The sequence below is a fragment of the Spea bombifrons genome, chromosome 4 (assembly GCF_027358695.1).
Source record: "Spea bombifrons isolate aSpeBom1 chromosome 4, aSpeBom1.2.pri, whole genome shotgun sequence".
NCBI classification, from domain to species: Eukaryota; Metazoa; Chordata; class Amphibia; order Anura; family Pelobatidae; genus Spea; species Spea bombifrons.
The window spans coordinates 68,622,848-68,648,004 of NC_071090.1; the positions used below are offsets into that span (position 1 = coordinate 68,622,848).

Genomic DNA, 25,157 nt, shown 5'->3' on the forward strand with positions numbered 1-25,157 from the left:
ATGTAATTTTTTTTTGTCTGTATCAAAAATGAACAGGGTAAAGTATCTATTCCAATAATATCAGAAATTCTAGGCATCCCTATACCCACGACCCTACAATTACAGGATCAAAAAGTAGTGGATTTAAATCCAAATTTATGATCGAAGCATTCTGCAGAAATAAAGAGCTTGTTCTAGATCACATGAAGCCGTTTACTAAACAGTTGTAATCAACTGAGCAAATAGATTCTGAAAGGCTGACCTAAATACATCATTAATATTTACTTGCAACCCAATCATTGTTGGATGTTACTTCTTTAGATAACCTCTATATTTTTCAGTTATCCAATAGCTTTGTATGAACAAGAAAACAGACGTTAATATAACTCACGGAGAACAAGACACACTACTAAATATATCAGTGTCAAAATTTCCAAGGGGAAAAAAAAAAAAATTAATAGAAAAATAAATCAAATTAAAATATTGTACTTCCAACTGCCTCTGAGAGATTGAGTAAGGAAATGTATATGGTTTTTTTTCATGCAGAACGTTAATGAATTCCTTTCCATTAAGGACGGATTAAAAGTCATATTTCAGGATATTGAAATTTTCTTGTTCTGCCAAAGAAGGTTTGTGGGTTCCTTTTTCCGTCAATAGTTACAATACATTAATACTGGGTTTGTGTTCCATCCGTACCAAGTCATGGCAAGGAAAGACATTACAAGCAGCACAGCAGATAAGACTTTCTAGTTTCCCATACCGATACTGATTATTTAAATGTTTATGTGTAAGAAAAGGTCTTAACCAGAATGTCTTTGTATTCCAAAGTCAGCCTCACTGAATGTTCTCCTTTAATCCACTGGACATTCTAATGTATCCATGGGGTTCACAGAAGAAAAGGAAGCAGAACAGAAGACCCTGCATCCAGCCAACGAAAACTTGCACTTGGTAAATATGACGATCTCGACTGAGGCACGGCTTGGTTTATCCCTTCCAGGGTAACCTGGAAGGACATTTTTCAGCTGTCTATACTCATCAGGGCAATGACTTGTTCTAGTTTGTAGGCAAGTTTTTGTTTTCCTGCCTGGTCATCTTGATCCAGAGCTGTTAAAATCTGGAAAAAGTAAACAGAAAAGCATTTGTACATAGTAAATTAAGTTTCATAACGTCCATAAAAATTGGTAAACTGCAAAACTGGTAATGTAATCAAATGCAAGTTAAATTATTACTAGGTGTAAATATTTCAACAAGTTATTCTACCACCCTATGCCCAGGCTTTTCAATGCTTCTGAAACACAAAACAAAGTGAAAATATAGGGGCAAATGCCTAAGAATATTTAGAAGCATTGATGAATATGTTACAAAATAAATACTTCATGAATGAAAAACATATTCCATTGAACTGTGATGTATTTGTAAAGATTGTACAAAGAAATATTTGCCTTACAAGCTCACCAGTTCTGTTTAATTACGTGATTTGTGTTTTACATAGATTCATTGTAACTACACTATAATTCCCACCATATGTGGCTTTCATTGCCTTTGTGAACATTTTAAGAACTGGCCTATGTTATTAAGACTGTCACTCGGATCATGTGGTCATTGTATCTTTTACAAAACATGAGTCTGCCAAGAAAAAATAGATATTATTTGTAGCGTTATTTTTAATTAGATTTCTTAAAAGACATCATAATGGTTATTACTGATATAATTAGGATTGCCAACTGCAAAAACGTAGCAATGATTTGAAATTCACTCATGAATATTTAAAACGATGCACTGAGCATTTTATAAATCGGTGAATGGTTAGAATTGCTTTGCATTTTGTACTATGTAAATGAACATTGCCTATTCCTGGGGCTCCCATAGGGTTAAATATAAAACATGAGTCTTGGGGAGAGAGGTTTAGCTTAAATTTGCAATTATTTCTCAAAAAAAAAGCTTTCAATGAGGAATGGTTTTAAAGACAGATAACAGGCAAATTTATATGGTTTTATGCGATTTTATGTAACTCATTATCAATATACTCTACATAAATATACCAATGAACTCTTTAAATGAGTTCAACTTGAGAGTCTTCAAATAATAACTCTTTATAATAGGCAATCATAAAAATATTCAATCAGACTGGTCCAGTATAGAAAAAATTGTATGAGTGAAATGAAGGCATCTTGGCCCATAATGTGATCCAGGCCTGCAGAAAACATGTCTTTTAGCAGTATGGGGCTCAATCATGCAATCACAGGAACGGAAACAGCCATCTATCACTAGTAGATGCTATACTACAATTAGCCATGCGAAAACCAGAGTCTCCTATCTCAATCTATGCGTAAATATGGAAAAGGGTATTTATCTTGCAAACTTACTTTCTTTTGTTGTTTTACATATTACAGAATCCTAACAGTTGTCTGCATCAGCAATGGTTGAGGCTAATACAGTGACACTGACAGATTTTAATCTTGCATGGGATAGGCTTAAAGCAAACCTGAATCTATGACAAGACCTAGGACTTATTAAGATCTTAGCCCTCCATCAGGAAAAAATAGGCAGAATAGATGGGCTGATTGGTTCTTATCTGCCATCTAATTATATATTTCTATGCAATTTAGCTGTTACTCTAACCAATTATACAAACCCATCCTGTCATAGATCCTAGAGAGACACTACTGATGTACACCAACACTCAACCAAATTACTTCACTAATACTAATATGTTAGGGCATAGGTGCCCTAATTGACATAAGCAAAAATCACACAAAGGCATTACTTTAAAAATAAAAGGGTCACCTCCAAAATACTGCATTCTCTCTCTTTTTTTTTTAACTGCTCCTCTCTGCGGCTGAGCTGGCAAAGTGGTATCACTGTGCTGAAGGAGCCAATTAATTTCCCTCAGCCAATAATTAAGTACAATTTTAATTAGAATGAAGAATTTCCTGCTAGATTTGAGATGGTTAGCACAATGAGTTGTGCTGTGCAATGAGATGTATCCTGCCATAAAGCAGGGAAAAAAACCATTAACGCTTTGGGATTAGAACTCTCCAGCTAGGTTTGACTTTGCCGCTTGTACAAGAAATGAGTACGCCATATGAATCATTGTGTATCCAGAGAGCCATTATCATAAAGGATCCAATATGCGTTATTTTTAGCATGTCGTCGTATTACTATGTATCAATGAAACATACTTCTGAACAGGGTCCATATGTTTTGTTAATTTTTCTGTTGATATTGTTTTGACTCCCCAGATGTTTTGTGTCAGTCTCACACGCTTTGCTCATCACAGAGTTGGCATTACTTAGCAAATTGTGTCTCTTTCTCCAATTTTCAAATACATCATATACCAGTAATGCCCACAATTTACAGTGCTCTTTCACTTCACCTTCTCCAGTTGAGTGGTTAGAGTTGGATAAGATTCCAAATATATTATATACCAGTAACACACTTTACAATGTTCTTTCACTTCACCTTCTCCAGTTCAGTGGTTAAAGTTGGATAAGACCAGAAGACGAGAATGCTTCTTATTATGGTCATTAGTTCTGGCTATTGAGTAATCCTACACCCTCGCATCAATTAACTAATGTTCTTTATAAGCATCCACCCCTAACTGTAAAATAAAAACCCAGAATACTTTGCAGTAAAAGAAAGATTGGGTCAGATAGTCCTTCTAAATATAGCCATTTTTCCCGATGAAAATAAGATGCCATATGTGAAGAATTAGATTCATCAGGCACTTGGCAAAAGTGTTGCTACTTTTACAGACTGAGCTGCATGGAAAAAAGTAAAACCATACATTAATGATATAAGTATAAGTTTCTGCAGTCTTAGTGTTGATAAACATGTGCATATGATAGGCATCCTAAACTTCAGCTTGACCAGGCTCTGGTGCTTTTGATACATTTGACATGGAAAAAGTATTTTATATTAGTTTTAATCTGTCTCCGTGGCAGCCTGAGGAGCCAAAACTGCACATTATATCATATAATTACCTGTTTGAATAAAAATATACACCTTTTGCCACAGTTAGGTATGACAAAGCTACTTCACAGTTGGAAAACTCAATTAAAATATATACAATGGAAAACACTGGCTGCCATTTATCACCAGAGCAATGTGGCAATACAGATTAGAATTAGTATCCATTATATAGTCTTCTCAAGTAGCACACTGCATTATGGAAAACTCAGGCACAATTGAACATAATTCCCATTAATTTGCTGGCCAGTATGACGTATAATCGCAACGCTCATTATTTCAAATATATTAAACAGTACAGAATGGGGTTATTTTCATTAATGAAAAAGCTTTGGGGACATAGTATTTCTATTTGAAAAAAAGGATTTGTATCCGATATAGCCCCAGAACCAAAAGTTGCTATAAATGCACACAACTGCCAAAAAGTGATCTGAGCAAAACATGGGGAATGAAAAACGTTTGTAGACAGAGCCACATAGATATATATATATATATATATATATATATATATATATATATATATAGTAAAATAACTAGTTTTACTGACACTGGAGCCAAATATATGGAGAGTTAGGAGATACTTGATGGTTTTAGGAGCCAGGATATGGATATAAAATACAAAAAAATAATAAATATGGTACCAATGGGGAATATTGGCCAACACCAGCTCTGAACATGTATATAAATTACAACCAGATGAAGGATATATGGTTATAAGGAATCTCACCTCTTCACTATATTTCCCAACATATGAGTAAATCTCAGAGAGTGCACTCATCGTGTTAAACTCATTCATGTGCATACGAGATTGCTCTGCCAAATAAGCATTCATGTCTTGGTCACTTATAGCTGGCATTTTGGCAATGTCAGAATAGTACCTGAAAAAGAAAAGGAAAATATTAGCATATAGATTAATACACTATGGAACCTCTGGGAGATCAGGTAAAAACAGCATTTGTATATTCAACCCTTTTGAGAATGGCCATTCTTTTCTAGAAATATAAATATTCTTTTACAGACATTTTAATGGTCAGTGAGTAACAGTGCTTTAGAGTAAGAGTTATTGTAAGAGCTACCTATTATGAAGTATGGCTGTCATTTCCACAAGGTGCAAAAGGGCAGGTAGCGAGAAAAAAATCCATCTACAAGTTGATGCACTCATTATTTTTAATTTATGATGGAGTCCATTTTGCTTTTTGCATGCAAATTCAATGTATTTTGCATGCAAATTGCAATCTCAGCCAATCACACGTATACTAGCAAAACATCAGTGTTCAGATTTACTTGTGATTGGCTACCACCCATTTCATAGGGCGTTTAGCTCCCATGGACTAGAGTTCTACAGGGCATGGGTAAGAGATGTCTAACTCCAATAGCTAAAGGCTAATTTGCATGCGCCTGAATTCTGAAAATGCTATTACAGAAACATATCCAATAAAGGGAATAATGAAACCACATCTATATTGCAGTGCACTAACAGACTGTCACTTCTTCTTAGTCATTATGGGTTCTTGTATTCTCCATGTCCTTCATCCCTTGTGTAATTCCAGTTTGAGCGGACATAGGATGAGAAAGGCAATCAGTCATTGCCATCCACATCTGTGCACTGCTGTCAACTAGTTAATTAGACTCAATCATTTACATATTTAATTTCTTCATACTGACATCCCGTTCAGCAAAGAAGTTTATAACATGATGCATGATTTTATAATTAGGAGCAAAACTCTGATAGACTAAAATAGCTGACAGGTGTCCTATAAACATCGCAGTGGCACCTGGTGAGTTTCGAGACATGTCGGGAGCTATAAAAATTGGACGTTGACATGTTATATAATAAAAACTAACAGTCTGATTCAGTGAGGATAATTATATTAGTAATTATCTAAAGAACGACCAATTTGTCATATGTGACACCCAACCTTTGGGCTTTGGGACAGTCGTTGTACTATATATTTGGAGCACAGGTAAGTAGATTTGATAGAATGAACAATTTTGTTTTGCTGGTTATAGACAAGGGATTTCTTGTACTATTGCCAACACCAGTTTTGTCCTGGTTTAATAACTTGATCACAAAACAGCAATTCAACTAAGCTAAGCACTAGTACAAAAAAAAAAAACTCTGAAGGGAAAGGAATTATAATTTCCCCTTATAATTAGTTCATCTAAAAGGATAATATAAAGAAAAGGTTAATTTACTAGGCTCAAAGAAAGCTGATTTTGCTACTACCAAATCGGATTAAGCCTATTAATTTACGAACTCGAACTACATGTAGTAAGGTCTACCAACCTTTTTAATACCGCCTTAATATCAAAGTGACAAGTAACCATTTGTTTGCTAGAGGAGAGAGTATAGTGTATGTTTTAGGGATTTCTATTTTTCACTCAAGTTTAGCCTTAACCCCTTAATGACAAAGCCAGTACATGTACGGGCTCAAAATGCATTGTTTTCAATGGGTTTAGGGGCCACCGATTGTCCTTAAGGGGTTAATAAAGGCCAAACACTAAGGATATTTCAACTATACAAAGAAGTGCCTTCATATGCACTTTTTGGTTCTCGCTCCGTTCCTTTCCGCCTACCAAGCCCCTGTCATAAGCTTTATTTGTATCCAGGGGAAAGGAGCTCACTGCTCCTTTACTGTCATTTGAAGGTGGATCCTACATCAGTAAGAACAATATTTTCTTTCTGGCTTCGATGTACTGTGATTTCTTGGTTCTCTAAAACAGTGTGTTGTACAGAATTCTTCTGTTTGGCTACTGGGTACCTTTCAAATATCACCAAGGGACCAATTTATAGCAACTTAAGGATGTAACGAATAGCAGTGCACCCACTGGAGTGTGTTAACAGAATCTGCTAAACACTTTAGTGGATGCAGCCTGCATTAACAAATGGATTGGGGACTTGAGGCAAGGTGGATAACTAACGCTGCATCACTCCAGTAGTTTGCCACATCTGTGCATGAGGCATAATCTAAGTTGTTCTGTGTGCATTGGCCCTTGAGCATAAAAGCTTGTATGAATTGCTTCCAGACTGATACACTGGATCCATTAAACAGACAAACTATTTTCAGTAACCTTACACCCTAACATACTAGCCTTACAGTTTTGGTCATTACAAAATTGACAATCCTTGTTTTAGTAATTTCACTACTTTAAAGCTGGAGCTCATCATAAATTAAAACTATAAGTACAAGTAGCATTAGGAACATAAGCAGCATTATTGTTCAATGCCAATACATAATTATTGAAATTTAATATTTGGCCTCATTTTGACGTATTAATATTTTCTCCTTAAAAAGGTTTATCATCAACAACATAGCAACATCGTAATTTAGGTTGCAAATAACTATGCCCATCAAGTTGCACCTATCCTTATTTATTCTACTATTTATAGCCCTGTATGTTATGCTTTCCAAAATAAAAATCCAGACCCCTTTTGAAGGCATCTATTGTGTTAAATAGCACCACCTCTGTTGGTAGTGAATTCCATACGTTTATTGTCCTTACTGTTGGGAATCTCTTGCTTTATTGTCTATGAAATATTAGCTGTTCCGGTCTCAGGGGGTGACCTCTTGTTCTTTGTACATGTCTATTAATGAACAGGTCACTGGAGAGCTTTTTATATTGGCCCTGCACATATTTATACAATGTTATAATATCCCCTCTAACAAGCTGTTTGTCTGGTGTATATAAATGCAACTTTTTAGTCTCTCTCTTCATAACTAAGGTCTTCCAATCCCCTTATTCAATTTCTAGCCTTCCTTTTCACTTTTTCTTGTTCTATAATGTCCTTTTTAAAGACTGGTGCCCAGAATTGTACCGCATATTAAAGGTGAGGTCTTACCATTGACTTGCCCCATTTTATACATGCCAATATCTCATTTGCCTTTGCAGCTGCTGACTGGCATTGTGCATAAGGAAACATCAATGACCTAGTAAATCCAGTGCTCATGGAGGGCCCCATAACAGATTTTAAGCACCCCAGAATAAGGCCCATTTTCTCCATTTGTACCATTTTGTCTTAATGTGTGTTAAAGTTGTTAATGTTATTTTTAATTTTCCCTATTAGCACTACAGAATCTGCTAGTGCCATATAAACAAAATGCAGAGTAATATATTCACAAGTTTCAAACCATACTATGAATATCTGTATTCAATTTAAATAAACAAATATCATGTATTCTAATTTCATCAATAACTTACCGTTCTACCCAGTTTTTATAACTGGGGATATCCTTGGCATAAAGAAGTTTGTTGGAAGGAGAATCTTTTCCCAAACGATGCTCTGATGTTGAACATGAGTCCATGAATGTTTGAGCCACCACAGAAAGACAGGCATCTGTAATGCTATTCTTGTGGATGTCAAAGACAAACTGGGGATTTTTGATAACGTTAACCCAGAATCTCAACGGCAAGCTGTCAAAAGGCACAAAGGCATCAGTGTTAACACTTATTCATAGCTCACAGACTAGGTCACACTAGGAATACAGGAACATACTCTGATTATTCATGTCTCAAAAAAGCTTATTTTCTATACAGTCTTTGCTCCAGGTAACTTATTTTAATTTTAGAGTGTACTAAAAATACAAAAGAGCATAAACATTGATTTGATGTTTAAATAGAAAAATACAAATAATGGAAGAGGATTTTGATTACAAAGTATTGAATTTGGTCAATTCAATGCTATAATAATATAATTACTTAAGAAAAAAGCCTCATCATTAAGATTCTAACTATACCTCCAGTGGTACCCAACAAAACTTATAGTACCAGCCACAATATAAACCTCTTAGATCCACAAAGTTTGTCTCAAGTGTTATCTATGCCATATTGGTTTGAGTTTGATTTATCTGTGAAATAGTAAATTCCTGAAAAAGGTTTCAATCTAATCTATACAACATTTCTATAATCGTGATTGGTTAGATGCGCCATTATCTTAATATGACAGTTAAAAAACAATCCTACACATTTTCCTTGAGTCCCTTGTTCTGTATATCTCTGTTTTAGCTTTAAATGTTATCTGATATGACATGTAACCACTAAATCATACTGTATCTTAGCGCCAATTGGTAGTCAACACAATACCATCCTAACTCAACATTTTGCATGGCTGCTAATAAATATTACACATTTTGAGTTGCAATCATACTTTGAACTCTGCAACTGATCTAACCAGCCAACTTTATGTTAGTATGGTAATGTTTAGTAGTAATTAGCAATTAGTAAAAAAGGTCATGATTGTGTTTAGAGCGCAGAAGAATAAGGGGACTGTGAGATTCTTCCTCCCCTCTGTGACATAGAAACTAGATCTGCACATAACTGTGACATGCTCATAGCCTGGGCACCAATAAGTGCCTGACTAATGAACCATTAGCATATTATTAGCATTATCAGCACTTTTAATCTCAAAATGATTGCAGCCACTCAGGCTAAATGAGCAGGGGGTTTATTTAAAGGGGCAGAAAGGGGAGGGGTGGAGGAAATTAAGAAATGATCTCCTTGCAATCAGATTAAAGTAATAACATCTTATAGACCTCATCATAAATGAGATTGCCATACTGGGTTCATTGAAACTTTATTTACAGAGGTAAATACTTTTCATTTTCCAGTCAAGTCTGAAACTGTGTCTCTATGTACTATTCTAAACAGTATCCAATAATTAATAATGCATCAATTATGGCATTACTGTAGATAATATCTAAACCATTGTCTGCACAAAAATAAAAAGGCTATACCAAAACAGGTTACAATTAAGCAGTATCCTTCTTTGGAACCCACTCATTTAGGGCTCAAGTAAGCTCAAAGAGGATTTACGTCTATTTTAAAACAAGAGGAAAGAAGTATGTGCCAGTTACAGCAGGTGCACAATTAGAGTAACAGGGAGATTTTGCTAAAATAATTGTCGTATTTAGAAAGTGTACATTTGTATAGAACCAAAATATTATATAAATACAGAAAAACAAAAGAAAACAATCTAAACGATACTCCCCCTGTTTTGGATTGTTATCCAAAGGGTCAGCCTCTTCTTCCGAGATACCCCACAAAAGTATATATCAGAAAGGCATATACAAAAAATAAAAAAATATATACAAACAGTGCAGCATATCAAGTAAAAAATATAATGTTTAATAAACATATTTTAAATACACCCACAAGTGTAATGCTATTTTAAATATATAAAATGCAAATAAGCAAGTAAAAGCAGAAAACAGCTTCTGTGTATGGCTGTGGTGTCCCTGGATGATATGTGTAGTGGTCATGCAGCTCCAATAGCAGGCAGAATATTCTAATTGTATCATTTGGTTAGTTAATAGTCCCTGAGGAAGGCAGACATAGCACATGATACATTATATTCCATCATTTATTCTCTGGCTATGTCACATGCAACCCATTTGGCTGATGTGGAGATATTTGGTTGCTGCTTTGGGGCTACAGGTATTCATCTCGGATTGTCTTAGAACTGCTTTTCATTTTCATGTTATGTTCTAATATTGGAGCAACGCTGCACATACCATCCAGGGACACCACAGCCATAATTAGAGGAGGGGGAGAGCCCCAGCTGGGGGCTACATAGAAGTTGTTTTCTGCTTTTACATGCTTGTTTGGATTTCATATGATATTATATGAAATGCCACTACCCTTGTGAGTGTATTTTAAATGTGTTTATAAAACATATTTTTAAATTTATATCTTGTACTGTTTCTGATATATATAATGCATGTTATTATGCAATCACATGAGCTGACAATGTTACGAGTCAATTATGAATTGCTAAAAGCAGCAGCCCTTTGGACCTGTATACTTCATAAAATTCTAAATATTCATAAAACTATTCAAAACATTGCAAGAAGAAACAATGAGATGCATTTTTTTTTAGGAGACGACAATTACCTTCTTCAGGTTCTCTGAATTGATAATGTAGCATTATAATGGCCATAATAATTGAATGACAGTGGATTGTATTATTCAAGGGATACCTCCTGGTTTAAATGGTGACTTAAAAATTTAAAGCAAGAAATAAAAAAAAAAAAATAAGCCTTGCTATTAGGTAAAAAGCCTATAGCATCAAAATGCTATAAAACTGTATGCTCCCTGTACATTAAATATGTGTATATGATAAAATATCCCACCGATGAAGAATACATATTAAGGTACGTTGTAAGTAAGCAACAACAAATCAGCCAGCATTTAGGTATTATTTAACTATGCCTACACGTCCTACTTACCAGTTACTCTTCCAAGTGTGTCGGACATGAGGATCGTGGATGTTGTGTTTGTCCGCTTGCTCGTCTAGAAAGTCAAACATGTACTTGATAGCAAGTGGAAGTGCACTACCGCGGTGCGCTGTACTAAAAATTGTCTCAAACAAGTCATCCACAAACTTCTGCAAAGTGCCCTGCAACAGAAACATAGAAAGTGTCAGCAGATAAAAAACATTCGTCCCATCTAGTCTTCCCAATTACATAAGATCGCTCTGGTACAAGTGCTCCCTCACGACTCAGAGAACATTCAAAGCCATCATCATGCATCAAAGGGCCACTGCATGAGTAATCAGACCTGTCACTTTGCCAAACTCTTGCTGTACTTGGAGCATTAACTTTGGCATCATTTGTAAGTAAAGTACCTGGACACCAGTATCTATTATAAGGCTTGTGGGAATTATAAGTAACTAGTCATACAATTTAAATGTCTATCTCAGTTTTAGCCTGGAGGTACCTGTTTGTATGATTATTAATCCTCACTAATTTCCCCCATTTAATGTTAATAAATTGATCTTAGTGGCTTACATGTTAGAAGAGAAAAGGAAATAGGCAAGCTCAGATCAGATGACTGCAGTAGTTCCTAATAAGTAATATATAATGGTGCAATCTACAGCAATTGACATAATAATAATAATAGTAATGATAATAATAATGTGTTCATTGCCACAAAAAATAAACAAATATCTCAAACGTAACAGGTTGTCTTATAACAGACCTCTATCCTTTTAAATGTACAATATATTATCACACACAGAAACATTGGTAAATACAACAGTAATAAGACATTAAAGCTGTCCGCAATGTGTATTACTACCAATGTTAGGCTTGAGTAATATGATCACTTCTAGCACAATGATAATGGCATTGTTGAATAAAATGTGCTATATTCAAATGTGCACTTGTCTTTCAAAACAATTTGTGAACAACAGCATGTGTATATATATGTATATGTATATATATATATATATATATATATATATATATATATATATATATACACCATATAAATATATGAATTATAGGAATTAAAAATAAAGTTACTACTAAATAAAATGTTAAATAATTTACATCCTCATAAAATAAATTGATTTCTGAGAACAGCTACGGAACAAATTTAATCAAATCTGGATTCTGTTTGAGAGCTAGAATATTCATGTTCCCATGTCTTGCAAAACTCAAACACCTGCATCTTGTGAATCCCCTTTGCATACCTTCAAGTAAATTGTAAGGAAATATCTGTTCTCTGCAGCTTCTTGGGTTGAATGTACTTTTTTTAAGGAAACAGTAACTTGAAAAGCATTCACTGAATGAATAATGGTCCTGCCTGGCCAGTATGAGAATGAATGAGGATAAAATATGTTCTAAACGTCATGATATAACATGGTTTTGTATTAGTGGTTCTGGGGCAATATTTGGAATATAGTCACCTAACAAAATAATCCAGTCAGCATGACCATTCTGTTGGATGCTATGATGGTCAAACCACTATAATCACTTTTTCTATATACATTTTAATCAAAATCCACCATTCATTTTCTAATTTCATGTTCATATACCTCTCTATTGTTCTATGTTTTAATGTTTTGGGTTTTTTCTATCACCAAAGCAAGGAGAAACACTGAGCTTCAGGTTGTCCAAGTTGTCCAAGTTGAGAGCCATCAACTAGAAAAGATCCTGAGTCTGATACCAAGAGCTAACAATTATGAAAAAAAAAGACTCTGACACTGTGTTTACTCCGCAAACTGGTTATGCAATATGTTATGACTTACTTTTTAAAATTCAGCGACATTGCAAGAGAACTTTAGATTAAAAAAAGTAATAAAATGTTGGCGAAGCTACTACCTCCTTTGAAGTATGTCAGCAAATTTCAATCCTGTGCGAGTGACAGAGATAAAATAATTTGAGGGGTGTGGTTGAAATGAAGTCTCCGGCATTCAAGAAATAGGAAGTCAACAGATGTAAGTTATAAACCCGTCAAACAATCATTCTCCATGAATGAATTCTTGCGGAGATAGTCAATGAATTTTCTATTAGAAGAGTTTTGGTTTTCTGACTGCTCTCCTGAGCCACATATAATGTTTTATGGAATATCTAACCCTGTCAGCAGCTGCATTTGTCACTACTTCGTAATCAACATGGATACTGAACACATCTCCATTGTTTTGCCCATTTAAAGTCTTGAACTGGTTATATTTTAGTGTTTTGTCAACACTTGCTGGGTAAAAGAATGTCTGCATTTCAATGGTGCAACTACAACATGAATAATATTTATGTGATGCTAAGAGCCTAACGGATATGTGTTAATAGAAGCAAAATCAGGCAATTTTCAGCTATTAATAATTTTCAGCAGGATATGGCAATGGAAATCTGAATTCCCCATTCCATACCGTTTTAATTATTTAATTAAAGATTTAATTAAAGAATTTAAAACCCATGCAATTCCAGCAAATGTTTTTGTTTGTTTTAAAATAACCATCTAAATGAGGGAAAGCATACTATATAATTGCTGATCACATTTGCAGTACTTTTTATTAAACTTATTTCTAGTAAAATTCACGGTCTCTAAACATAGAACGTCAATTTTTGTCATAGACCTTTACGATACTGTGTGTTTTTTTAATTCAATTTTATATGTATGTATTTTACTTACTTTGGTTGCAAGGAGTCTTGTTAAGTAGATCTCAGATACCATTTTACTTCCCCTGTCTCCTTCTTTTTGGTCCCCATGTTCATGGTTTTTCACTAAATGCCACACCTTTAGTCCACTCTCAAGATCTGGCGTTATCATAGGAGTACGAGAACGAAGGCTGTCTGGGCTCCCAGTATACTTTATCATGTTCTCTGAAACAGACAAACACACAGTCAGCCATATAAAATGGGGTCATCCCAACACCAAGAAAATCACAATCACATTTTGTAGAACTATTATATGCAAATTCAAAAGAAATGTGACATTGTCTTCAAGAAATCATTTATAGCTACAAGTAGTTGTAGGCACTTTTATGCGTAGTTACAAAGTCCGTGATTATAAATGCCCTCTCAGCCTTCAACCATTAGTTCCCCAGTACTTTCTAATGAAAGATTTTCTGTTGAATAGCCTCATACACTTTGACTACACAATGATCGCAATGGCGTAATATAAACATATGGAGAGGGGTTCATGCCTTCCAGCACTGCTCCGTTTTTTAAGTTAGTCCAAAAATATTTTCATAAATTCACGCGTCGTTATTCTGTTATCTGCTGCTAATCAATGCTAAACCAGAACAATCAATCCCTATTGTGTTTGATAGACACAAGCCACATACCTCATTTAGACATTTGTTTATGACACATACAATAGATTCTCTCTAGTTATTCTCACTGGGAATGAAGCGCAATTAAATGAAATGATTAACTGGTAAGCAGGTAAACGCGGTGTGTGTATTAAATACAATAGCAGTTCAATCTGTGGAAATTGTTTCTTTCTTAATCAATCCACAGAACAAAGCATCTTATGAAAGTACTGGTTTGTACATCAGGTTGTTATCTGCATTATTGTTAGTAGAAGGGGGGTTCTTATTATTGTTAGTAGAAGAAGGTACGACGTGTAAATAAGCTTCGAACAGAAAGGGAACAAGGCCAGGAGAAGACTTTGGTCATCTTTACAAATTATTAGCATGGAACTGTTTGCTGTATACCATAATGTGCTAAAATCTGTTTTTGCCAAGATAAAGCAGAATTATTACAATCTGTCCCTCCAATACACACAAGCACAGCAGAGTCTATCTCTGTCTGCCTACATTTAAATAGGTCCTAATAAATAATTATACTTTATCACATAAAGTAAGGGGCTGTTCCTTGTCATGTCTCCCATGGATTGCATTCAGTGTTTTCTATTTTAGAAAATCAATATTGACTTCCAATATTATCAACAAATATATTGAAAGTTAACTTGAAATCCACAATTATTTGTGCTATAGAACATTAAAAGAGCACTTGTAATCCATATGTTATACACACACACACAGGGTAATCGATATGTTTGGTTAATATGGCATGACGAGCCAGGCTGTCCAAGCTGAGAGCCAACCAGCTAAACAAAAGATCCTGAATCTGATACCAAGAGCTAACAATTATAAAATACATTTGTATAAAAAACACAGTTCATACACATAAGCTTGAGTGCCACTCACACTCATTAGCTCTAAGAATTGTAGCTTTTTTATTCAGCTTAATTTAAAACCTTTCTGCTTAGGCTGAAGAGAACCCCATCAGAAAGCAGCATGTTGTAAGATTATGCATGGAAATTGCTGGTTAGAAACCATTGTTTGACACCTCTTTATAGAAGTAAAATTACAGCATACTGCTCCTTTAAAGTCAATTTGTTAAGAAATTTAACGGCGGCTGTATTAATTCAAAATCAGACACAGCAAATTATAATGCTATAAAACAATAGTGAAAAAAATGGTGTTAAAAAGAGAACAGAAGGCCTAGGCCTGCAATCAGCTGTATATCAAATAAACTGTCTGATCATTACTCTAGGGAACAAACACATTATCCAGTATTAACCAGTACTAGGGCTTATCAGAGGAATAACGGATTCAAACCATTAATGTATGTAAGTATATATTATTAGAGTATTGAAAAATATTATCTGTTGTCACATTATCACAGTATGTCTTTCTTCTACATCACATACATGTAGTTTTACAAAACAATATTCGTTTTAAAGATTACTCATTAACAGTTTATTAGATAACTACACACAATACTGTCAACCACAACTTACAGTCAGAATATGAACAAAGCAGGGTTTCAAGTCATTATAAGACAAAATCTTGGATTTGTATTTTATGTAGAATTTTTGTAGTTAACTTCTTTGGAAACCTTAATAATTATTCCATTGGGCTTACTTTTTAGGATGACAATTCACTTGTCTTTTTCCAAACAAAACGTAATATTCTAAAGTACATTAAAATGCTGATAATGTTGACACTAAGAAAGAATGGCCGCATGACTGAGGACGACGCCAGGCAGCCCTCCCTGTTTCTTGGATGCTGTCTATCATCATGCAGATAACAGGAAGGCATCGTGGTGTGGCCCTTGGGAGCAGCCATTAGACAAATAGGTATACGAAGGGACCAATAAGGGATTTTCCCCCAGTGTGCTGGTGGCTGCATGTGACAACATCTCACCCTCCTCTTTTATGGCTTGGGTTTTAGTATTCCTTTGTCGGTTAGTTATGGTGGCATGGTTCAAGAGTAGTAAGGATGGTATAATACGTGGTACACAAGCTTCTGGCTTAAGTGCAGGGCACTATTTGGGCTGGTACCCTTGTGATTCTGGTTGATTGTTATGTGCTACAGGCAATGGGACGCCAGTAGTCACAACAGGAATATAATTGGTATGCCTATGCCAGCCTATGTTGGTTAAAAGTGCAATTAGTTGGCTCAGTTGCCAACTCACTTTAAGCAGGTTGACTAGGTTAATAATGGTATGTTGATTTGCATTTTTTCATAATTCTGCTTACAGTTTGTTTATATGATGTTTAGATTAAGTGAGATATTGAGTGTCACAGTGTGGGGTTATAAGATGGGGCTCTGTGAATAAAGTTATTATAAGTGGTGTGGTCTCGTTATTTAAAGGCGTGGAGAAAAGGGTGCCGGCATTGGCTCTACCTCAGTCATGTAAAATGTTGTATGATACTTGCAGAACTACGATACACACAATATACTTATGTCATTGTAACATCATCAAAACAGGGAACACAACACAACCCCCAGAAGATCAGTATCAGTTGTATGTATGGCAATGCTTGGCTGAAGAAAATGAATATTGCTAATTACACTTCTGTAAAGTTTAACCATGTTTAATGATGTATTTTATGTGGTTATTAACACACAGCAGCATTACTGATGATTCTTACATTGTCTTAAAGAGCACTGTTAATGCTTCCTGAGCTTCATTATAATTATTGGGTAAGTGTCATGTTCATTTACACACCGACTGCTGTATACGGAAATTAATGATTACTTCTCGTCCTCCAACTTTTCCCCCAACTTGGCAATAACAAGGAATGTGAGGGGAAAATATCTTTGAAAAGGTCACGGTGTCTTTCATTAATTGCAGCAACACTTCAGAAATGAATATTAATGAGTCTTCTTGGCTCATTCGCATCAGTGGATGGAGCTCCTCAGGAGATTAAGTAGCTGCAGTATTTTGTGTTATCTGCAATGGATAGCTACCAATGTAGCGAATATTTGCTATAAGAAATTTGTAAATCTCTGTTTAAATATAGTAGCTAATTCAAAATGGCTACAGACCTTCAGATTAAAATAGGTTTTTTACTACAATTATTATTCAACATATAATGTGGTTGTTTTGGTTACTACTGTATCTATGTTTTTTTAGGAATAAAGTCACAAAAGTCACAGTTGTATCTTCTCATCTCATGTATAATCATTTGTTGTGTTTTTGTTGAAAAATAAAAAGAAAGAAGAAAATGAACCACTATTAGAAGCGGTGGTATTAGATACTCAACAAATATATGTCTAAAGGCCCAAAATTCCATTAATACATGTTATGCTACTAGCACAATTCCAAGCACTGTGTCTGTAGCACTTCCGTGGGTCCTTTATAAATCACCCCCAGTGTTTAGAATGAAATTACTCTGGGGCATAACAATCAAAACATTGCATTTTCTAATTAGTTCTCTGCAATCAGATTTTTTTCTTTTTTTTTTCTTTTAGTCTAGTTGAACCTACTTTAAGCGTAACAAATAGTGCTATTTGTATTTAGCAGATGAATCCAGTGTAATGTGCAATTCTATGTGCAGTGATTATGCTTCACAATTATATAATTGTATATGCATTGCATTCTATAACGCAGACTTACTTCTTAGATTTCAAGGAACCAAATGAAAATAACCATTAACACGCATAATAAATAGCATACAACAAAATAGTGCAGTCATTGTAATTACTGTACTTAAAGAGATCCACACTTATGAAAGTTATCTTAAGAGCTACGGATTCATTCATTCAGTTGGACAAGCAGTATTTAAACCTACTTGTGTTCAACCAGTTGTTAAACCATTTAACAACCTTAAATAAGCGAGGGCCCATGAAAATCATTTCACCAAAGGTACTATGCTCAGCCCATTGTGGAGGATGAACTTTAACATCTCAAGAGCAAACGAAAAAACTAGGGAGATTCACATAGATGTCTCTCTATAGTATGACTCCACTAACTACAGCCAAAACCCATATTGCCCAGTTATATTTTTTTGAATGTATAGAAAGTGGACATCTGAAATCTCAAAGAGTTTATTTAATATTAGACATATTTTCATCACATGCAACGCAACATACTAGATGTTACTGTTCTGTAAGAAAATCTAATGTGAATAGGAAAATATATTGTTGTTCTGCTGCCAAGTTAGCAGACAGCGGCAAAAAAAGTTTATTTTAGTCACTGGGTTAATGTACCAAAGGAGATTAATTGAAAGGATCAGTCGGGCTCTTGGTGCAGCTCTGTTGACACCACAAACGCCTCATTAATTGTGGTTTTGTAAGTGGTAACCTTAGCAAAGAGGTTGGGGCTAAAATCAGAACCTAATGATGCTTAATATCCTTGCAGACATAGTGTGATAGGAATAAATAACAAGGAAATTTCCCAGTACACAATTTCAGTACTTTTTTGCAAGCTATTTGTCTTGGACATTGACATAAGTGTTTTTGCCTTAAAAACACTCCTCTATGCACTCTCCTCACTGTTGGTACATTATATTTTATGGCTAAACCACTGTAGTTTATTTACAAAATACTGAAAAAGACGATACAGAGATGGAGACTGTGGACGATATCTTGTTGATATGAAAGCTATGGATGGGAGGTTTGTATTCTATCTGCTTCATTGCTATCAAACTCATCTGAAATATCATATAAGATCCGATGGCTTTTTATGACATAAAACCTCTGCAAGATGTCATGATAGAACCTTGCATCGAAGATGACATTAACTGTCCCCTGTGCGAACATTATGCTGATCTAGCAAGTAAAACTGGGATAATAGCTGCTGTCAAAATAAATGAATATTCTGCTTGTTAAGTAGGGTTTGGGCATCTTATTTTCCCTTGGCAGTGCAGCCCTGCAGATCACTGGAGCAAAAGGGTGTACTAAAATTAAAAAAAGGAGTCAAAACAAGCTACACAGATTGTAATATATAAAGTATGATACCCCTGATGTCTTTAAACTGGTATTTCATTACTACTGGTGGAGCCTTAACTTCACAAGGATATATATATATATAATGGCATTTATACAGTGCCACAGAAATTCACTGCAATCATAGGCCAACTTGATGATTATTGTATTTTTCGTGTTTAAAGCAAGACAAATACATACACAGTAATATCTCTTAACCGGGGTTTTTAAAACTTCTGACAGTGTCTCACCATATCTACTAGCAGATGTCCTGGACACGGTAGAATTGTTGACTGCGTTGTATGCAGTAACTTGTTTCGATACAAGTGCTACCACAGAGCCATCTGGGACCTGTAAAAAATAATACAAGATGATAATCATTTATCAAAGCTACAGTGTATTATTGGCTTAGACTTGGATGTTTTGTAGTTATGAATTGTCACAGGCATGAGAATCATTTCTGTTTTACCAGGTCAAGTTCAAGGACATGATGTAAACAACTAGGGTTTAATTTTTATTTACTTGTTATCTTTAAGATCACTTCAGTAACTACCAAAATATTTCTACACGTACCTTCAATTCAAAAATCAAACACAAATGCAGACAGTATTTTACCTTTGACTGTCATTGATCTAGATTTGATCTAGAATTGGTCTGGACAAAGTGACTAGTTCAAACACAGTGTCTTGGTATCCTAATTTGCACTGGATTCATTTTTGCATCGCAAACCTATAAATCCTATTTAATATTTAATACAGTTGATTTATTGTAAACAGGGTCTAACTGTGTTTTAGAGTGATTTATTATAAATATAATACATTATGTGCTTTACTGATTTCATTTCTATAAACCGTGGTTATATTTTTTTGACCGTGTTACACGTATAAACTGGCACTTTAGACCAGCTCAAAGACCTATAGCGTCATATGTACATTGTGGTTTTGGTCAAAGTATCTTTCTTGGGTATTTTCTTATTCTCTCATTTTATCATCTATGGCACAAACCTGATCCTTATTCTGTCCTTTCCTTCCTTGCTATAAACAGTCAACACCCTGACATTTAACGAAGTGGATGCTTTGGAAATGCATACAGGGTCCTTGCCCGAGAGGCCATCTTATCTCTAAAATGATTTGCACTTTAATGAACTGAGGGAGATAAAGCTGGCAAAGGCAATAGGACAGACAATGCCAGCAGCATGTGGGAGAGAGTCCTTTCTTGGTGATTGGCAGTCAGGTGACAATGGAAGGTCTTATCTGCTACATTTAACACAGAGCTGCCCCTGTTCCTTTACCCTCTTTTCTGTTCTTGCATGTAGTTCTTCAGATATAGTTTCCTTCTGATACTGCTACCCTGCCAGGGACAGGGACCTGTCTTGTCCTAAAGATCTGTTTATATTCTTGTGATCTCAGAGAACATTGAGAAACCTACTTTGTTACTTAAAAGATTTTTTTTTTCTTTTTTGAAGAGCAAAACATTTTGGTCCTGGTCAAAAAGATACTTCTTGAAAGTGTTTCAGTAAGGTATCCATAGCAATTTGTACAACGACAACTTCTTTTATAACTGTACCTTCCAGCTAGACTACACTACACAGTGCTCGCTTTAAGAAACGAAACTTTCTCTTTGTGCCTGGTAGTTAAGCTCATCTTAGTCTACAATGCATCTTTTCAACGTACCGACATTTAAACATCTAATGACATGAAATTGGCAGTGTAGGTATAAGATAATTGCATGTAATTATGAGATAACTTCAAACCAAGTAAATATATGATGACACAGAGGATAAGAAATATGTACTTATTTCTCAGTGTAGAGAAGTCTAAAATGATTGCTTTAAAGTATTGGGAAAAGGCAAAGGTTTATTGAAGTTTAATCCTCGCAGTATCAGATATGCTGACAGCAATCATTTTTATATGAAAATGAATAAGTAAACTTAGCTTTGCATACCGCATACTGAAGTGATAACGCATGGAAATAGAGAATGCTAGGCTTTTAGGCTGCTTACTTTCCATTTCAAAGCACAGGGGTGAATTAAAATCCCTTAATTCAAGGCAACAGGCAGTAAAGTGGTTTTAGTAGTACCTGGAACTACAGTACCTGATAGTGTGCAATAACATTCAGTCTCTTCCAGTCATTCTCGATCTTTGTTGTACCATCTTCGTCTTGGAGAATCATCCGAGCTCCATTTGCTTGTCTCCATTCTAGAAATGTAAAAGATTTTTTTTCTTTAAACTACCCAAAATGATGTTTAACACAGTGTATTGTTTCCTTCTGCTATATGGTAGCATATGTCTGTTCCTTGGTAATCTATGTAACACAATTAAAGATCTGGTATATTTCTTTATCTAGATTAGTGTAAAACTTATTTACGGTACATCTAAACCTCAGACGCTCTAGTTTTAACATGTCTCCTCTTTTGAAAGAAACGTACCTTCTGTTTAATGATTTCAATGTTTCTATTATATCTCTTCTTTCCTCCAAGTTATATGCATTTAGTTCCCCTAGTCTTCCATGATAAGACTAAAGACTAGCAAGAATGTAAGCAAAGGTTGATAATTATTTTGGATACAGTTATTGTACCTTGCTGTGCTTCCATAGTTCATGGATGATACACGTCATATAGTGTCAACAAAACGATGACATAAGGTGTAAAGAAAAAATGTCGGTGCGCTAAGCTAGTCACAGGCTCAAATAATACAAATGTATAATACGAGGCCTACCAAACAGGTGTAAGCATGCTGCAAAAACAGTGAATTGGCTGTACAATGTATACAAAAAACAAAAACTGTCTGCGCTTGATGACATAAGGTGTGATTGTTAACTAAAGTTATTTAGGTAAACTGCTAGGACTGCAACATGCTTACTTTCAAGCATACCTCTCCAGCATTTCATATCTGATTTAATAAAGATGCTAACTATGTTCCTTTATAGGAATTATTTCTTAATAAAAGTCAGGTTCCATTTTTAGAAACCAACATATAAGACCAGAACTTCACATTTAATAGAAGCTTGGAAAAAGACTACTTTAAATACTTTGTTAACCTTGGAAGTTAAGCACTGTCTTGCTTAAAAAATATATATTATCGTAGAACATCTAAAAAGAGGACTTATTTCTTGTTAATGGCTTTCTCTAATGAATGACCCAATAAACTGGAAAGAAAAAACTCTGCTAAAGGTGACCTTAAATTGGTATTTTCTATTCACTGCATCACACGGAAGAAGAAAAGTTTTGTCCTTAACATTGTCATCGGATCAGGGAGCTGCTCAAGGCAAGAGCACTAAGATAGGCATTCTCCAATCCAATCTTTTACAGTTTTACCTTGTCAAGTAAAGGTAAGTAAAAATCCCATTATCATTATCTCTCCTTCCTATCGGAAGTACTAGTGAATACAAACTCAGAAGACAGCGGCAGTGAAATCTTTATATTTCATTCAGAAGATAGTGTATCTTTCATTCCATACATGAAATGCTTATTTTTTCCCTCTCCAGGTATCGCAGGAAGCTCCAATTCAGAGGGTATGTTTAATGAAAGCCAAGGACACTGCCAATAACAAGCTAACCCATTAATAGTAACTTTGGGAATACAGAATACAAAAAAATCATACTGCTAAGAGTGTACATTGCTTATTAAAATACTGCATTTGGATAAAAGGGTACATAAAAAACAATTATTTTAATAGAGATGGGATATATGTCTATGCATACTTTTACAATAACCACTAAGAAAGGATCTGGTCTTGTTTATTGGGAAACCTTCAGCATAGTTGTGATAAATGGCACTGATACTTTATTATGAAGGGCTAGCACCGGTAAGTTTTTCAGGAGTTACCATGAGAATGGTACTGACTATATCTGAGTTACCATGAGATGAGTTTCAGCAAGGTCTGAGTTACTCTCAGTTTCCAATAAGTTGATCCCAGAGAAAAAAACTGCCAACTTGACAAAATATAAACTTTTATTTTGCCTTTTCAGTAATTCAACTATTTTTTAAACATATTTAGATTTTGCCTAATATAATGTCTTCGGGTAGCTGCATATTAGCCATCTGTATGTATTCTTGCGCAATCCACTAGACAAGCACCATAGTTAGTATTGGTGTGAACCAGCCCCATGTGGTGTTTGGTCGGGGAAAGTCAGCCAAAACATTACAGGTCTGCCAATAAATTAACTTTATTGGAGCAAAACAAAAGAAAACCCAGGTTTTTTATTAATGCTAACCTACATTACTGTATACAGCACTGTATCTTATGATCAAGGAGAAAAATGTTTCCCATGGAGCTTCCCCTTTTAAATGTGACTTGTATTGCATCTAAAAAATAAAACTGTCAATTTGCTAATAATGCAAGCTTATCTCAAGTTATCTTTGTAAAAGAAACCCTTATTACATAACAAAATTATTCCACATTACTCTGAAAAAGAAGGAATTACATACGGTATGTATCAGAGCTGTACATATAAAAGTATAAAACGTGCCACATTTTATTTGCAACTAACAGTCCAAAATGGGAGTGTTTTTACACTTTCCTATTTTCACTATTATTTTACGGTTTAAAAAAAGGTCACAGAACATTTCAAAAATAATGATTGGATCTTCTACTCTTGTTCGAAAAGTTTCTATTTAATCAAAGAAAACTGCATGTACTCTTGGAAAAAAAAGAAGTCAAAGTGCAAAAAAGCAATGATCAAAACGGACTAAAAGATTCACTATTAAAAAAATAGTAACATGACGAGAAGCTCATTGTAAGAAAGTTCTACTTAAGGTCAATTCCAAAAGTTTAAATGAGGTATGCGTTCTTCTGTGTTACGAATGCATAGGCTTTTTGTGTCATGCAGATGCATTGCATTTGTCTGTGTATATTCTTCCATAGGCCTCCTCAACACCATAATGTTCATATCTATCTTTCAATTTTACAAGAATATTTGCAGGTTTCAAACATTATATGCTCTAGAAAAATGTGTGCATACCGGGTCTAATACCTTTTCTATATTTTAGAACTTTCAAAGAGAGCATTTGTAAAATACACCTCTAATTTAGACCATGGGGAAAGATCAAGGTGCTGGGCCACTAAGATAAAACATTAATTGTGATTTTATTATATACCTAAAGGTTTAATCACATAAAACAATACAGAAACCTTCAGGAATCTTCACACTTTCTATGGTAAGAACCTAGTAGTGCTTTCTTCTGTATTACATAACAATGAAGCATTCCCAGAAAACATATGAATGAGCCAGATATTTACATGATTGATTAATTGGGTTTGAGGGGGTTCCACTAGAATTCTGCTCAGTTAAGTCAACGTTCCATTCATTTTATGTAATATTATGTTTGTAACCATCTGTTAAGAGAAACACCAACTACATTATGCAATGGCTAAGTTCTAACATAATGCTTTCACTGAGTTACATACCTAAATCCATATCTGCTGCCTTTGGTCGATGAGAGCAGGGTAGGTTCTTAAAGATAGCATCTAGGATCTTCTCTTTGACTTGGGTAATAGTGTCACAGTTGAGGATTTTTACTGGTATCATGGGGCTATTGACGTTATCAGGGTTGACACAGTTAAGCACCTAAAAAAAGACAGGAAAGTGAGTGCATGTCTCAATTAGTTAAAGGATATATGAAAAGTGTTCTCCTGATTGATTTAGCTTCGCTTGTGCTCATTTGTAGAAGATGCACAGATTTTTTATCTGCACAAAATAAGAAGTGTAATTAATATTGCTTTTTTCATCTTAAAGTTTTTTGACACAATAAAATAACTGCCATACT

General features: G+C 34.8%; 1 protein-coding gene across 1 annotated transcript in view; it reads right to left on the reverse strand.

Annotated features, from left to right (window-relative positions):
- Positions 1-429: 429 nt before the first annotated feature.
- The window catches only part of PLXNA4 (plexin A4), a 313,936-nt gene continuing 289,208 nt past the window's right edge, over positions 430-25,157 (reverse strand). Inside the window, exons 25-32 of the mRNA XM_053462914.1 lie at positions 24,799-24,958; positions 21,485-21,588; positions 19,642-19,741; positions 13,858-14,048; positions 11,172-11,341; positions 8,149-8,361; positions 4,676-4,826; positions 430-1,093 (exon numbers count right to left, since the gene is read on the reverse strand). Coding sequence (XP_053318889.1) covers positions 998-1,093; positions 4,676-4,826; positions 8,149-8,361; positions 11,172-11,341; positions 13,858-14,048; positions 19,642-19,741; positions 21,485-21,588; positions 24,799-24,958 — 1,185 coding nt within the window. The 3' untranslated portion in view covers positions 430-997. The remainder of the gene's footprint in view (positions 1,094-4,675; positions 4,827-8,148; positions 8,362-11,171; positions 11,342-13,857; positions 14,049-19,641; positions 19,742-21,484; positions 21,589-24,798; positions 24,959-25,157) is intronic.